At 33.0% G+C, this 15,095-nt stretch overlaps 1 protein-coding gene and 1 long non-coding RNA gene across 2 annotated transcripts; one reads left to right on the top strand and one right to left on the bottom strand.

Annotated features, from left to right (window-relative positions):
- Positions 1 to 5,712: 5,712 nt before the first annotated feature.
- Positions 5,713 to 9,832, bottom strand: LOC141682977 (endoglucanase 25-like). Its single transcript, XM_074487663.1, has 6 exons — positions 9,081 to 9,832; positions 8,415 to 8,725; positions 7,602 to 8,057; positions 6,845 to 6,980; positions 6,560 to 6,732; positions 5,713 to 6,448 (listed from the first exon to the last, which is right to left on the bottom strand). Exons 1-6 carry the CDS (start codon positions 9,448 to 9,450, stop codon positions 6,047 to 6,049), a joined length of 1,848 nt encoding a protein of 615 aa, XP_074343764.1. The 5' UTR covers positions 9,451 to 9,832; the 3' UTR covers positions 5,713 to 6,046.
- Positions 9,833 to 13,607: 3,775 nt separating this feature from the next.
- LOC141684111 (uncharacterized) lies at positions 13,608 to 14,886 on the top strand. The gene is made up of 3 exons (XR_012560543.1): positions 13,608 to 13,675; positions 13,760 to 13,836; positions 14,755 to 14,886. It is a non-coding gene; the product is annotated as an uncharacterized LOC141684111 (long non-coding RNA).
- The last annotated feature ends 209 nt before the right edge of the window (positions 14,887 to 15,095 follow it).

Genomic DNA, 15,095 nt, shown 5'->3' with positions numbered 1-15,095 from the left:
TCAATTGCATCTTGAATCGACTTCACATCATTCCTATTGTCTACTCATGCGCTTATGACTGACTCGTATATTACATATTAGCAAGTAAGACTCGATTAATCACATAATACACATAAGCACATAAGCACAAAATCCTTTTTATAGTTAAAATAATTTTTAGAATCAAAACCGCCTCGCTGATCGCTCAACTGATCATTATCTGACTCGTTTTCCATTTTTTGGAATATTTCGGAACCGTCTCGGCACACAACTCGACTGATAATCAGGCAAGTAAGAAATTCATCTAAGTTCTAGAAGAAATTAGGTCTTAATATTATTTTTAATGAAAATAATTCATTTTTCTGAGTCAAAGGGCTTTCGTTTCGCTCAAATCGGATTAACGGTCTAATTAATATCAATTAAACACTAATAGTTCAATTTATTATTTAATATAAATAATTATTACTAATTTTTAAACCCTAAAATACCTTTTTAATAATTATTTAAGAAAAATCAGAGTCAAAAATAATTTTTCTATAATTTTTGGAATTAAAATGAGTTTGTTATGATTTATTGAAAATTATTTGATTAATTATCGAAATAATTAATCATTTTTAAATAATTAATAAATAAATATTTAATAATTTAAAATAATTAATCCCTAATTATTAGGATTAATTACAATTTATTACAAATATTTACAATTTATTAATATTTACTCGATTAGATCCATTATTTATAAATAAATAATCGATACAACTAGTTGTTACATTATTTATCTGATAATCAGTTATTATTCGAATCATAATCCAACTCAACAATCAATTACTCGTATAAATACGAGTTATTCCCCTTTCTCGTAAAATTATTGAATTATTACGATTATTATTACAACTTATACGATTTAATCGATTATCTGTATTTAATTATTCGTTACGAATAATTATTCTGATATTCTTCGAATAATTAACTATCGCTCGAATAATAATAATCTACTTATCGTTCAATTACTAATATGAATACGAGTTATTCGTATTATTTAATGATCGAATCTTTACTCATAATATTCGATAAATTTTAATCCTTATTTATTAATTAATTACTTAATTACTAAATAATAAGTAAATAGATAAATAATTAGATAAATAATTAAATAATTAATTAAATAACTAAATTCGAATTTCTAAATTATTAAAATAATTCTAAAATTATTATTAATATTTTCCAGAATTTAAAACTGATTTTTAATTGATTTTTAGAATTATTAAAAACTAATTTTGATTTACTAAAATATAAATAAATAATTAAAAGTTAGAAACAAGAATCAGGACAACATATTGGGTTTTACTGGATCAAACTCGGGTCATCGTTCCGGGTTGGAACCGGGTTATCAAGTCGCCGGTGGCTTTCCGGTGAGCGAAACACGGCTGCACACGGCGATATTCCACCTCGTTTCTTCACCGTTTCTATCTCACAGCAACACAAACACCTCCTCCTGTCGTCCTCCGTCCACCTTCGTCGATCAACAGCCGGAAAATGAAGAACAGCCGCCGTTATCGGCGATTCTCCGGCGCATAAAACTGAAACCAAATCACACGAAACCGGTGTCAAACGACTGGAAATTCAACGATCTACATGTTCGTAGCCACAGAAACATCAAACAATCCCTCGAACTAAAAACCTGAATTCAAAAACGGGTCGAACACTCAAAAACACAAATCACAAATCCGGGAATAGAAAAATCAATTAAAAATACGTATAATCATCTACACAACCTGGGCAATCTATTCATATAACTCTCATCAACCAAAACACAACGATTTGTAAATACCCAAATCAGTTCAAGACCCTAAAAATCGAATTGAAATTCGAAGATATAAAACATGAAATTGATTACACGAATAGAAACTAGAGATCAAGAGCTTTGCAACGACTACTTACATGTCTAATTTGGAGGTTGGAATCACGATCAAATCTCCGGTTAAAATCAAGAACACCAAACCCTAATTTCTGGAAAATTGGGGATTTTCTGAATTTATACTGAATTTTTATAATTAATCAGTAATTAATTAATAGAAATTAGGCTATTTATACTAGTGAAAATAATACCCCTAAATAAAATTAAGGGGCTAATTACACTCCTAATAAAAATATTTGGCCCTAATTTTTATAATTTTTGAGTATTAAAATTTAATTTATAATTATTTTATATATGCAATATATATGCCAAAATTTCTCAAAAATTGTAAATAATGCAAAAATACAAAGAAATGGTATAAATAAAAGTCCTATAATTTTATAAAAATAAAAATGTGATTTTTGTGGGGTTTTAACACCCAATGGGGCCCGAAAAAGTCATTTTTCGCAAAACGAGAAAATTTATAAAATGCCTAGATGTTCAGAATAATGCGATGGTAAAAGCCATTTGATGAAAAATAAGGCCCATTATTTTATTTGAAATACCTGCTTTAAAATCATGGTTTGGGTCGTAAAACGTTTGAAATGAAAGCGATAAATGGAAAACATAGTATCTGAAAAATATCTTAAAAATACCGGAATGACACAGAATGCACATAACACATAACAATTAGGGTTTGACGGATAATTACACATAAATGACACATTAATATACATAATTTATTATAAATATGATATAATACAGACGTAAATTTTCCAGACGTTACAAGATGTTTCTCTAATTCGTGGACGCAGGTATAGCCGGAGTTCACCCCAAATGTTGGACGCATCATTTCCCCCCGGATAAGGAGCCTCTACCAGATTGCAGGACAAGTGATCCCAAGTTTTTGGGTGCAAAGTGCAGGATACTTCGAAGTCTCCCAACGAGAACACCCGTTGACTACAGAGACAGAGCTCCCAAAGCATAAATCAAAGTTTACCCCACATCCCCAATTAGGACACTCATTGAATACAGGAGGAGGACTTCCTTTCAGGCATAGCCCTGGAGGTCTCTAACCACGGAAACCGTCTTTCTGTGATTGCATTACAGAAAAGAGTTTTTCAATAGAGTACATGCAGCAAATAGATTAGTAATAATAATCTCCTTCTTCCTTAAATCATCCAAAAAACTCGTCCAAGTAACCATGTTGAAGTTCTATCCACGCCATCTCTGCTACTTAGGGCGCGCCTCTTACCTTTACAGGTCATGGTCAACCCAGGAAATCATCCAAGATTCCTTATTCAAATAACAATAGGGGCGCCTCCTATATTAGTGAGGGCGCGCCTTAATTCTTTGCAAAGCATCAACCAATAGCCCCTTTTACACATCAGGGCGCGTCTCTTGTATTTGTAGGGCGCGCCAACTATCTTAACTGTAAAAAGAACTTGTCTTATTTTTTCTTTTTTTTAAGCATAAATATTCCAATTTTCTCCAATTTACCCGATTTTGACCCGAATAAGATTTATATCAAATTTTAGGCACAACACCTAATTAGTTAAATGAGATAAAAGGCCAGGTTCGATCTTTACAAGGTTACACTATTTTCTAGCAAGCTCATGGTATTTTTTTCTAACGCATGATATATCAATTAAACTCTAGAGTGTCTAGGTCATTGTACCCTAAATAAATTTTGGCCATAATTACGGTTTGCATTGACAGTAGAAGTCGTAAATAAATTTAAATTGAAATCAACATAATTCAATACATTATCATAGGGTTGTTCACGAATCGAGCTGTTGGTGAACAAGCTCGAGCTCGGCTCGTTAAGAGCTCGTTCGGCTCGGCTCGTTAACAAACTTGAGCTCGAGCTCGAACAGAAAAATATGTTCGTTAAGCAAATCAAGCTCGAGCCGAGCTTTGGGTTGTTCGGCTCGAGCTCGGCTCGGCTCGGCTCGGCTCGAGCTCGGCTCGGCTCGAACTCGTTCGTTAAAATTCAAAAAAATTCTAATATATCCTAAATATTTTTATATAGGTATGATTTTTTTTTAAATCCGACTTCACTGTTTTTTTTTATCTTCCAACGATCATTTTGCATACCATATGTGATATATTTTGAGGTGATTTAGAAATTTTATATTTTACTTTCTAATTTTAAAATGTAGCTTCATAATTATATTTTAGTTAAGATTTTTTTAAAATATTTTTCATCTATCCAACAGTATGTATGTTATAAAATATATATTTCAATGATATAACCAAAGTTTCACATCAAAAACAATTTTATTTGATTTTCTATATTATGGTCAAGCATTAGTTTGACTATTAACGCTAACTAGTGTTTAATCCGGATTTGTTGTTTCGATTATTTAAAAAATACTTTATATCGATCCAACCGTATGGATGTCATAAAATATATATTTTATTGATATAACCAAAGTTTTAGATTAAAATAATTTTATTTGGTTTGCTATTTTAATAGTCAAACATTAGTTTGACTAGTCTTGGTAACTAATGTTTAGTCTTGTACTGGTGTCTCGATTTATTTAAAATTATTTTTAATTGATCCAACCATATGGATGTCATAAAAAATATATTTTATTGATATAACCAAAGTTTTAGATCAAAATAATTTTATTTGGTTTGCTATTTTAATAGTCAAACATTAGTTTGACTAGTCTTGGTAACGAATGTTTAGTCTTGTATTGGTGTCTCGATTTATTTAAAATTATTTCTAATTGATTCAACCGTATGGATGTCAAAATAAATATATTTTAATGATATAACTAAAGTTTCAAATCAAAATAATTTTATTTGGTTTGTTATTTTAACAGTCAAGTATTAGTTTGACTATTACCGCTAACTAAGTCCTGATTTGTTGTTTTGATTATTTTAAAAATACTTTATATTGATTCAACCGTATGGATGTCATAATACATACATTTTATTGATATAACCAAAGTTACAGATCAAAATAATTTTATTTGGTTTGCTATTTTAACAGTCAAATATTAGTTTGACTAGTACTAGTAACTAGTGTTTAGTCCTGTATTAGTATCTCGACTTGTTTAAAATTATTTTTAATTGATCCAACCGTATGGATGTCAAAATAAATATATTTTAATGATATAACCAAATTTTCAGACCAAAATAATTTTATTTGGTTTGTTATTTTAACAGTCAAGTAGTAGTTTGACTATTACTACTAACTAGTGTTTAGTCATTAATTGGTGTTTCGATTTTTTTAAAAATATTTTTCCTCGATCCAACCGTATGGATGTCAAGATATATATATATATTTTAGTGATATAACCAAATTTTCAAAAAAAAAATAAATTTATTTGATAAGTTATTTTCACAGTCAAACATCGGTTGACCAGAATTTTTTCTGGCTCGGCTCGGCTCGACTCGACTCGGCTCGGCTCGACTCGGCTCGGCTCGTTTATGTTCGCGAAGAAGCTCGTGTTCGGCTCGTTAGTTAACGAGCTCGAGCTCGGACACATTTTTTGTTCGATTAAAAAGCTCGGCTCGACTCGGTTCGTCAGAAAAAAAAATTAAAGCTCGGCTTCGTTCGATTAAAACTCGGCTCGGCTCGTGAACAGCCCTACATTATCGTAAGATATGTAAAAGAGCTTTAAATCTTTCAAATTTTGATGTAGATATAATTTTTTGTAACTCCTTCAAACTGTTGCTGCTCGCAACCAGCAATCGAGCGAAAGTATACAATGAGAAGAGAAATTTATTATGTTCGGAATATTATTGATTAATGTTGTTTACCTTTAACAAACCCCTAATAGCTATACTTGCCAAATTTTATATCGTATAATCGATGGCAAAAATAGAAGAAAAACAGAGCTTTATGTAACCACAATTGTTCAAACATCAGAGTATTTTACAGAATGGTGCCTCAATTGTTTCCTCCATACAAGCTATATAACAGATTTCACATGAAAACAGGAGATGGCCACACCAATGCCACCTACCTAGCTATACAAGACTGTCCCCTTGTCATGTTTTACAGTTTCTTAGTGTGACGAGGTGCTTATTTCCCAACTCATTTCTTCCGTTTCTTCTTTTTGTACATCAACAGTTATGGTGCTATCAAACAAAAACCCGAGCAAAATTATCAAACGAACATGAATATAATAAGCTATTGTGACCCTTGAGAAATTTTCAAGGTTTCCAAGCAGATGGTGGTGGCGGTGGAATGGGAAACATGGGTGGAACTGCGGAGAACATGGTGTTCTTGTCAATCAGTGTACTTTTACCACCTGACAAAGCCACAAGAGCAGCAACTAAGCCAGCATTGCCTGCAATAGTTGGCTCTGTGTAATTATAGTTAGTACGCTTATCGTGGAAACCATCATGCCTGTCTGGGCCAGCGACCATAGCTCCAACAATAGTATTAGGATTTGGCTTCGAGCTGTCCCTCCATTTCCATCCTCCTTTGCAATTGTATTTGACCTTGTTTTTAGGAATAGATGCACCTCTATGATGGACTTGTTTGGGATAGTGACTGCCAAATCCCACAAGATAACTCATCTTTCTAGGATTTTTACCAAGAACATAGTCAATCTGCCAAAACACAACATAGAATCAGTCATCTGTTGCAACTTACAATATTCTCAACACGATTACAGGATATTCTAAAATCTAAAGATAAAGTTGGACAGAAGTCTCACACACCTGTGTCTCAGCAAATGTACGGAGGATATCAGTTGAGTAAAAATTTGGTCCACAGTACCATCCAGGTGTATCCGCAGCATCAAGATAGTCACCAAATAATGTAGCCAAAAAAGCAGCATTAACAACGTATTGAAGAGGCTGTGGTCTTCCATGATTTAACTGGATCAAGCCCCCTGCAATGTTGCCAAAAGACATTAGATGCAGAGTAATTTTGTAGTGGGAAGACCATGTTGTATATAATTTAATATATGAACTAGTATTAATAATGAAGCAAAGTCACCATACCTTTGGTTCTGTTAAAGCTTGTAAAGAATGGAAGGAATGAGCACATGTATATGCTGGTCTGATTATGAAATGTCTTTAAAGCTTCTTCGTAAGGATACCCGGGGCTCAAAAACAATCTCATACGTGTTAAAAGGACCTACAAGCAAAGAAAATGACAGATCTCAGAAGTTATGCAGATATGCACAGATAAAAGATTATTCGCACAATGTTGTGCATATTAACAAATTTGTTATATTTAGCAAAAACAATTAAAAACAAATTTTGTAAGAAAGGATATTATAACCATCTTAAACAAGTTATATAATCATTTCCTCAAAAAATACAAAGGTACATGGCGTCTACAAACCCATATTACTAAGCAGGCACTCATATAGACCTGCTGGAATCTGAATGAGAGACACACACACAATCTCATTTGGTAATGATCAGTGTATTACAGGGTAATAACAGAGAAGGCGTGACTGCGTAGATACAACAGACAGAGTTTATAAATATATAATCAGGAACATTTGAACTTTCTCATTCAACTTAATTATACAGCTTAGATATATATTATATACTAAAAAAACTATAAAGCTTCAGAAAGATAATCGAGGTATATATAGGCTAGGAAGCCCAATATAGAATGTGGAACTAAAGGAACCTAACATCAAAATATCAAAACATATTTACTGTAGGTACGTCGCACATTAAATTTGTTGATTACGCAGACAATTGAAATTTTAGAGCAAGATACCAAGACGGTGATTCTACTTACTTGAGCTCCTGCAAGCTTGTTATCCCAACTAAGTACACCATAATCTTGGCCTCCCCAGAAAGCACCTGCATGTGTGGCCATTTTGATATTTGTAGCAAGGGAGAGATAAGAATTATTCCCTGTAGCATAATACATCCACGCTCCTCCCCACACAAACTCATCCCAATAACTAGTAGAGTTATAGAATATTTCAGCCTCCGCGCCGACGCTATACCTACCACGCTGATCCCTACTAAATTTAAAGAGGGTTTTTGCTCCATGGACAAGTTTCTCAGAGTATGCTTTGTTGTCCTTGAAAACAATAGATGCTGAAGCCAGAGCAGCTGCCATCTCTGCCGCAAGGTCTGAGCAACTATGACATTCAGTTACAGGTCGCTCGTAATCAATGTCCTCGGGACGCATCCAACAATAATGATCATTAGGACTTGGTCCTCCACTAGTATCCCCATTTCCCACCTGTTATGAATATTAATAAAGAACATGAGTTGCTGAATAAATCCTAACAATTATTAACCATCAAATTTTGTTTTGGGCCAGCCATGAGAGGGCAATTGAGTTGTTTGCTAGATACATAATATCTTCTACTATCAGAGATTTTAAAACCATGTAGTCACTGGGTAACTTCCAGATAAAATGTAGTTTATTCTCACTGCTGAAATTGAAGGTGATGCAAGTATAAATACGATATTGCTATAAAGCACTAAAATCTTGTCCAACAGGTTACTTCATTGGGTGCATCAGTGAACATCTGTAAGTATAAAATGCCTAGTTATGTGTCTTAGTAAAACAACCATAAAGATGGACAACATTTACCTGCATCACAATGCGGTCTATGGTATCAGCAGAGGAATTGAAAGTTTTAAGAAGATAATCAGTTCCCCACTTAATGACATCCTTAATATGGTTCAGCTCCCCTGCAGCTTCATATTTAGCACTGTACTCAATCACACTCCAACTCAGCATAGTCATGGCAAAAGATTGAGGAAAGTTGAATTTGATTGCATCACCAGCATCGTAGTAACCACCAACCAAATTTTTGCTTATAGATGAAGGATCCGATTTTCCATCTTCTAAACCAGAGTTTCCCCTCCATGAAACATTATTATGCTTCGGAAGTTTCCCCGCTGCAGATATCCCCAAATACCAAATAAGGAAATCAGACTACAACGGAGTCCCATGAAACAACTAGTTTTCAATTTTGTTTATTTGCTTTATCGCTTGTAAGATAATGAACAATGAATTTGTTTATTTGCTTTATTATTGGGTTCTCCTCACCAAATAACGGAGATTTGAGATATAAAAACGCCAAATAATAACTTTCAAGAACTACAATTATTCTCTTTCCATTTTAAACCTCAGATTGTTGCATGTATGTGGTACATAAACTAACTTATGAAATGAAATGACCCTATAATCACAATTCATGCAAATGAAAACATAAAGTTGAACAACACATCATCAAAACAAAGAACTACTTACATCTCTGTGCATTGAAGAACATGAGTGCTTTTCGCAAAGCAAGCGTGTAATTATCCGGTGGAGGAGGACGGGGATGATGATGAGGCAAAGTGTTAACAAGAAGAGCAATAAAAGCAGCAATCAAACCAGCACCTAAAATTATACCAACAGTCCAAACAAATATCTTTTTACTCACAACAACACAACCCAAATCTACATATTTCTTCTTTTTTTGCTCATGTGGGCCTAATAACCAGCTCTGTTGAGTCTCATCCAAGGGCTTAGACAGTGCAGCCCTGTCAATATCATTTAAGTTACGGCTCCGATCATCGTCCGTGCCGGAATCTGCTGCAATTTCCAAAGAACCACCCCATGGATCTCTTCCATACATGATCACACACTTTTATGATCAAAAAATAAAACCCCCTTCAGGTATTTGAGCTGGACTTCAGAAAAGAATAGTTAAATGTTGTGCTTTTGATGATTTAAAGAGGCCCAGGAAGTTAAATTTGGAAAAGAAATAATCTTAATATCAAAGGTAGTGTGTTTGTTCTGCTTCAAGAATCAGAACCCACAAAGAATGGTAACCCACCAAATAAGTAAAGTAAAATATAGAAAATAATAGATGCATGAAGTTTTGGTGTTGATTTAAGAAGGCCCAGAAAGTTAGATTTGGTAAAATGTGTAATCTTGGAATCAAAGATTAGATTTTTGGGTAAGTAATGGTGGAATAAGAATGTGTGTAGTAGGAAGCTTGGATATAAAGGCACTAATAATAATGTAAGGAACCAGCTGTTTTAGAGATGAAGAGAAGGGCCGAAGGCCACCGTCCCACTTTGACCGGGCGGGGCTGTACTCTCCGAAACTGTCAGAGCTTGTTTGGGTTATTGAGTTGGGCCTAATCGGATTTTTTTTCAGGCTGAATCGGATCGGGCCGAACTTTTTTCTAATTTAAATTGGATCGAGTTTTATTAGAGATTCCGAAAATTATATAAGTTAGCAATTAGATCATCTTAAAAATATACTCCCTCCGTCCCGTTCGATTCTATACGTTTACTATTTGCACGTATTTCGAGACTTTCATAAAGTATAGTTTGATAATACATTTTTTTCAAATTTTTTTTTTAATAAAAGTTTAAACATGAAACTTTTATTCAGAAAAAAAATTAAAAAAAATATTGTGGAGTTATGTTTTAAATGAACATTTAAAAACGTTCAGAAAAGTAACGTATATAATTCAATGACACAGAGGGAGTATTAGTTTACATGGAATATTTTATTAAAACATTATTTCGTTGAAAATATTTAAGTTCAGAAAAAATAAACATATTTATAGAATAATATATTTTATTATTATTATTCAAATATATATAATATACTTACTATATCTTCTTTCATTTCCTATGCAATGAAGTATATAAATAATATATTATTAATTACAAGTATGTAAATATATATGTGTTTAAAGTATTATTTATATTTATAGTAAATGTGAATTCATAAATATATAAGAACATATATTAGAATAATCAGATTTTAACCGGGATTTTTCGGGTTTTTAATCGGGTCAGGCCGGACCGAAGCCCGGGTTTTAAATGGGTTGGGCCGGGCTTTGCCTAAAAATATAGAGCCCACCGAGGCTCTAAGCCCGGGCCGGGACCGGGCAAGTCCGACCCGATTTTGATCGAGTTTTGACCGAGTTTTAATCAAATCGAATCGGGTCAGATTTTCGGGTCCGAAATTTTTTGCATCTCCAAGTTATATCGTGGTTTGTGGGGTTTTCTGAATTTTAGTGATGTGTTTGTTTCTTCGAACATTATACAATTTGGTAAGTGACACTGACTGGTCTCACGAATTGACAAATACAGTCTCTCTAATTTTGTCTTTGCACCTTTTTATATTCAATTGCTTTTGCGTTTTCTGAAATTTGTAAAATCAAATAAATTACACTATTGTCGTTAAAATTTTAGCCAAACTCGTGCAGATACATGCAAAATTTCCAAACATGACTTGGATTTCACCTTTTCTTTAATATCATGTTAACGTAGTAGTTTAAAAATCAATTTTCAAGTTGAGCAAATCCGAGTAAAACAGGTTTTATAGGTATAGGAAATTTTAATTAGTTATTATTTAATAATTTTAGAAGATAGCTCTTATATACTCTTCTCTGTCCTTACCATTCGTTTATACTTTTCTTTTCTGGGCCAATTGTTTACGTTTCAAAAAATTTCATAAATAGTAAAGATTTTATAAATTTTAAAATAATTACATCCACTACTTCTTTCCATTATACTCACTTTATATATATAATATTAATCGGTCTCGTTTATTCATTTTTTTTTAACTTTTCTTAACTATTTTATCATTTTTTTAAAACTCCGTTCTCAACTCAAATATAAACATTTGGAAGGGAAAATGTACGAGTTTACAAATTGCTTATGGTTTTTAACTTTTAACAGGTGAAGCCCCTGACAATTATACGGAGAATAAGACATGGTGTGTTTTTCTATATGGTCAAAATTATAATTATTAAATTGTCGGTGTCATATATTTAATTAGTCATTCGGAGTGCTTTATATGTACACAGTATTTAATTATGTTTTAAGTAACAGTGAAAGTGAAATGCTTGATCTTTTACTCCACCGACAGTTTCTTAAGTATATTGCAAACAGTCCACATCACCCAACAGCTAGTTGTTGATTATAAATAAACTGTTGATGTCCGCACCCACATTAAAAAGAGTATATGTGGGCTTGAATTATTCATAGAATCTGGTCAAATTAATTATTAGTTTATTTTATTATAACTGAAGATTATAATGCATTACAATTGTACACAAAATCCATGCATGATTAGATTTAAGATTCATAAAGGGATTGAACTTCGTAGATATGGATTAGGATGTATTTTAGTATGAATTTGGTTTAAAAGTTTATGGTCTTGGAGGTACTTGCACTAAGGTGCAAAACTCCTAGTACAACAATAGTTATCCAGAAGGTACAGCTGTTTGTTGACGGGTCTATGTGATCATGAAAGACGCTAGAATGTATCAGAATAAGTGCTTAATAGACTGGTTAGGTGCGGGAAGCATCTATATATGGCTCGAAATGATAGTGAGATGATGATGCATGAGTACCCTTAGTAGCAGAATTGGTGTTCTATTAGGAGTGTATCTCCTAGAATAGAGAAGAACAGTCCCAATTTTCATGGAATGGACTTCTAACGGGATTCTATCACCATAAAACGTGATAAACATTAATAATTAAAGGATAAATACATGATTTCATTATAATCATTTCTCGGTTATGGGTTAAAATAGGTTTTCAAGTGTCCAGCCGCACTTGGACACTAGAACCTCACTTGGAAAGAGTTGGAACGACTATGGGTACTGGTTTGGCTTATCGTAAACGTGAATTATTGGTCAAAGAATGGAGTTCAATCCTAGAGAATTACATTAAACTTGATCCCTATATGTCGAGTATGTAGGCAATTGGCAAAAGGGTATGAATATTCACTTTCTACATGAATTTTCACATGTAACCATTATGATTATTTTCCAAGTACATTTGTCCGGAATTGAGATAGCATTTCTCAGCCATTTTACTTGGATCTTTGATGATACAGTTCATTAATCATATATAATTCCAGCTTTATTTCTGCAGTTGAACCTCTGTTCAATAGCTGCATCGGCTATATAATTACCGGAAAACGAAAGGTAATTCAGTTATTCAAACACGATTATTCTGGGGGTGTTATAATTAGTTTTCTCTTATAACATTTTTTCCGCTAAAAGGAGGGGTTCCTCATATCTTTTTTTGAGAGAGAAAGATGTCATACAATTCTGACAAGGAACGAACACCGAGAAGGGGTCAAAATGACAATAATGGCAATTTCATTGTAAAAGTTACCAACAAGGATATACTGAATCACCTGCAACATGTGAGAAATAGGATTGGGTCCTTGAAAAAGAAGTCCATGAGGTTAAGCAAATGGATGAAGAAGCAGAAACCCGTGGGAAAGAAGGGTGTTACCCCTATCCACCTGAACTTCGAAGATGAGAAAGAGATTGACGGTGCTGACCCAAAAAAATCTTATTTTTTCTGATGTTGAAACTAGCCAGGACAATGCAGATTGAGACCCTGAGAAGAAGCTCGAAGATGAGGCATATAAGCCTAATAAATAAAAAAAAATGAAGGATTGGATAAAAATAAATGCATATTGATTATCTTTTTTTTGTTAGAGTAAATAATATATGAAATTAAATAAAAAAACCAAAATTAAATGTGCTTGACGATAAGGAAAAAACAAATGAATGGACCTCAATTATACAAAATTAAATTACAAAGGTGTGTCTTTTTGGGTGGCTTTCTATGGTCCAACATTTGTAGCCCATAAAAGGAAGCCCAATAAAACATAAGAAGCCCATGTATTAATCAAATTAACTTTATGCATTTCCTTCCAAGATTTTTTCTATTAATTTCATTTTGAAAGAATTTATAGTTCGCGACAGTGTTGTTTTGATTCTCAATTCATGATTCATCTATGCAGATTTTTTGTAATGGTTAACTACATTTTATTGGACTAGAGGAGAAGGTAAACAAGAGCTTGATAGGAAGGTGCACTTCCAATATCAAATTATTATTATTTTTAAATATACAAAATGTTCTTCAAATACCTGAACGTTTGTGTTGATTGTGTAGGTGATTAACTCGGATATTTTGCAAAGCGGAACTGTTTATTCATTTGAGATGGCACCGACATAGCTGACTAAGGGCAGGTAGTTACATTTACTTAAATGTATTTACTTCGAATGTGGACTGCAGCAGCAGTGAAAGATAGCCGCTACATGTCCTTGATGCTGTAAGAAAGGGTGAACGCACCTTCTGCAGCTATGAATGTTAAGAGTTCGTAATAATCGAGAATAATTGAGTCTCTATGTATTAACTAATTGAAGTGTAATTAATAGCAATAAAAGGGAATTAATGACCTCATTGGTAGATTCTTTTACTCTCTTCTTTAATGTCTAGTAATCCAATCCTGCAAAAACCCCAATTTTTGACATTGGTAAAAGATCTTATGAATAGAAATCTTGCGAGTAAATAAAAAGTTTTGCGACCACATTATATACGAATATTCAATTTTAATTTTCCGAGATGATATTATGATTATATGTAACAAATGAGTGTATTGTTAGTTTCGAATAAAAACTATTATTATAAATGGCCGTATTTTACGAATTATCGAGAAATATGAGAATTATACTACGACCAAGAGATTTATGAGAATTGGAATTCCAAAAATTATAAACAAGTTCAAGTATAAGAAAAAGATAAGGATATATGATAAAAAAAAATTTATACCATGAACTACTTACGAGGATTGATTGAGATTAAGAGATGATGATTACGTATTTACTTAACCGAACAAATAAACGAATCAAACCCATGCAACTTCCATGCACGATTCATGCAAACCAAACAAGTACAAGCAAATCAAATTGGATGATCAAAATTAGAATCTTGTTAGAAACTAGGTTCCTTGAAACTGTTGAGTGGCATTTATGACACTTTATTACACTCCGTAAAGCTTTGAATTAGTGTTGTGTACTCAAGTTGTTAGTGTTTTTGACGTGTTTTGTAGTATTTTTGCATTTCAGGCATTTTCCAGGTAATCAGGTGAATTAACATAATTTTAGTGTTAATTTGGTGTTAGGATGGTGTCCAAGGAATAAAGGCTCGTGAAGACCAACTCATTGCAGCAAGAAAAGAAGAAAAAGAAGTTTTCTACAGAAGGTCGGCGCACCCGCGCTGTTATAGACCAGGTCGAGATTTCAGAATCCTGATTCTTGTGGACTTTTGATTGGTGTAATTCTACTATGCATAGGTTGCTATATATATACATAAATAAAGCTCGTTTTTCATAAGGGGAGACGTAGCAGAGCTAATGAGAAGGCGTAAGAAGACCATAGAGCATAATTCAACCAAGGCGAAGAAGATCTAGTTTATTCTTCTGATTCTTTGTTTTAAGTTGTAACTT

Source organism: Apium graveolens, chromosome 9, assembly GCF_009905375.1.
Source record: "Apium graveolens cultivar Ventura chromosome 9, ASM990537v1, whole genome shotgun sequence".
Lineage (NCBI taxonomy): Eukaryota > Viridiplantae > Streptophyta > Magnoliopsida > Apiales > Apiaceae > Apium > Apium graveolens.
The sequence above is the reverse complement of the archived record's forward strand: the minus strand, read 5'-3'. Positions and strand labels throughout refer to the sequence as shown.

What these genes read in the sequence shown, in the direction of transcription:
- LOC141682977 (XM_074487663.1), bottom strand. Translation starts at nt 9,450, where the DNA reads ATGTATGGAAGAGATCCATGGGGTGGTTCTTTGGAAATTGCAGCAGAT. An exon ending in GTTCTTCAATGCACAGAGAT is followed by an intron (nt 8,726 to 9,080) that starts GTAAGTAGTTCT and finishes GGATATCTGCAG; the next exon opens with CGGGGAAACTTCCGAAGCAT. An exon ending in ACAAGCTTGCAGGAGCTCAA is followed by an intron (nt 6,981 to 7,601) that starts GTAAGTAGAATC and finishes CTTTGCTTGTAG; the next exon opens with GTCCTTTTAACACGTATGAG.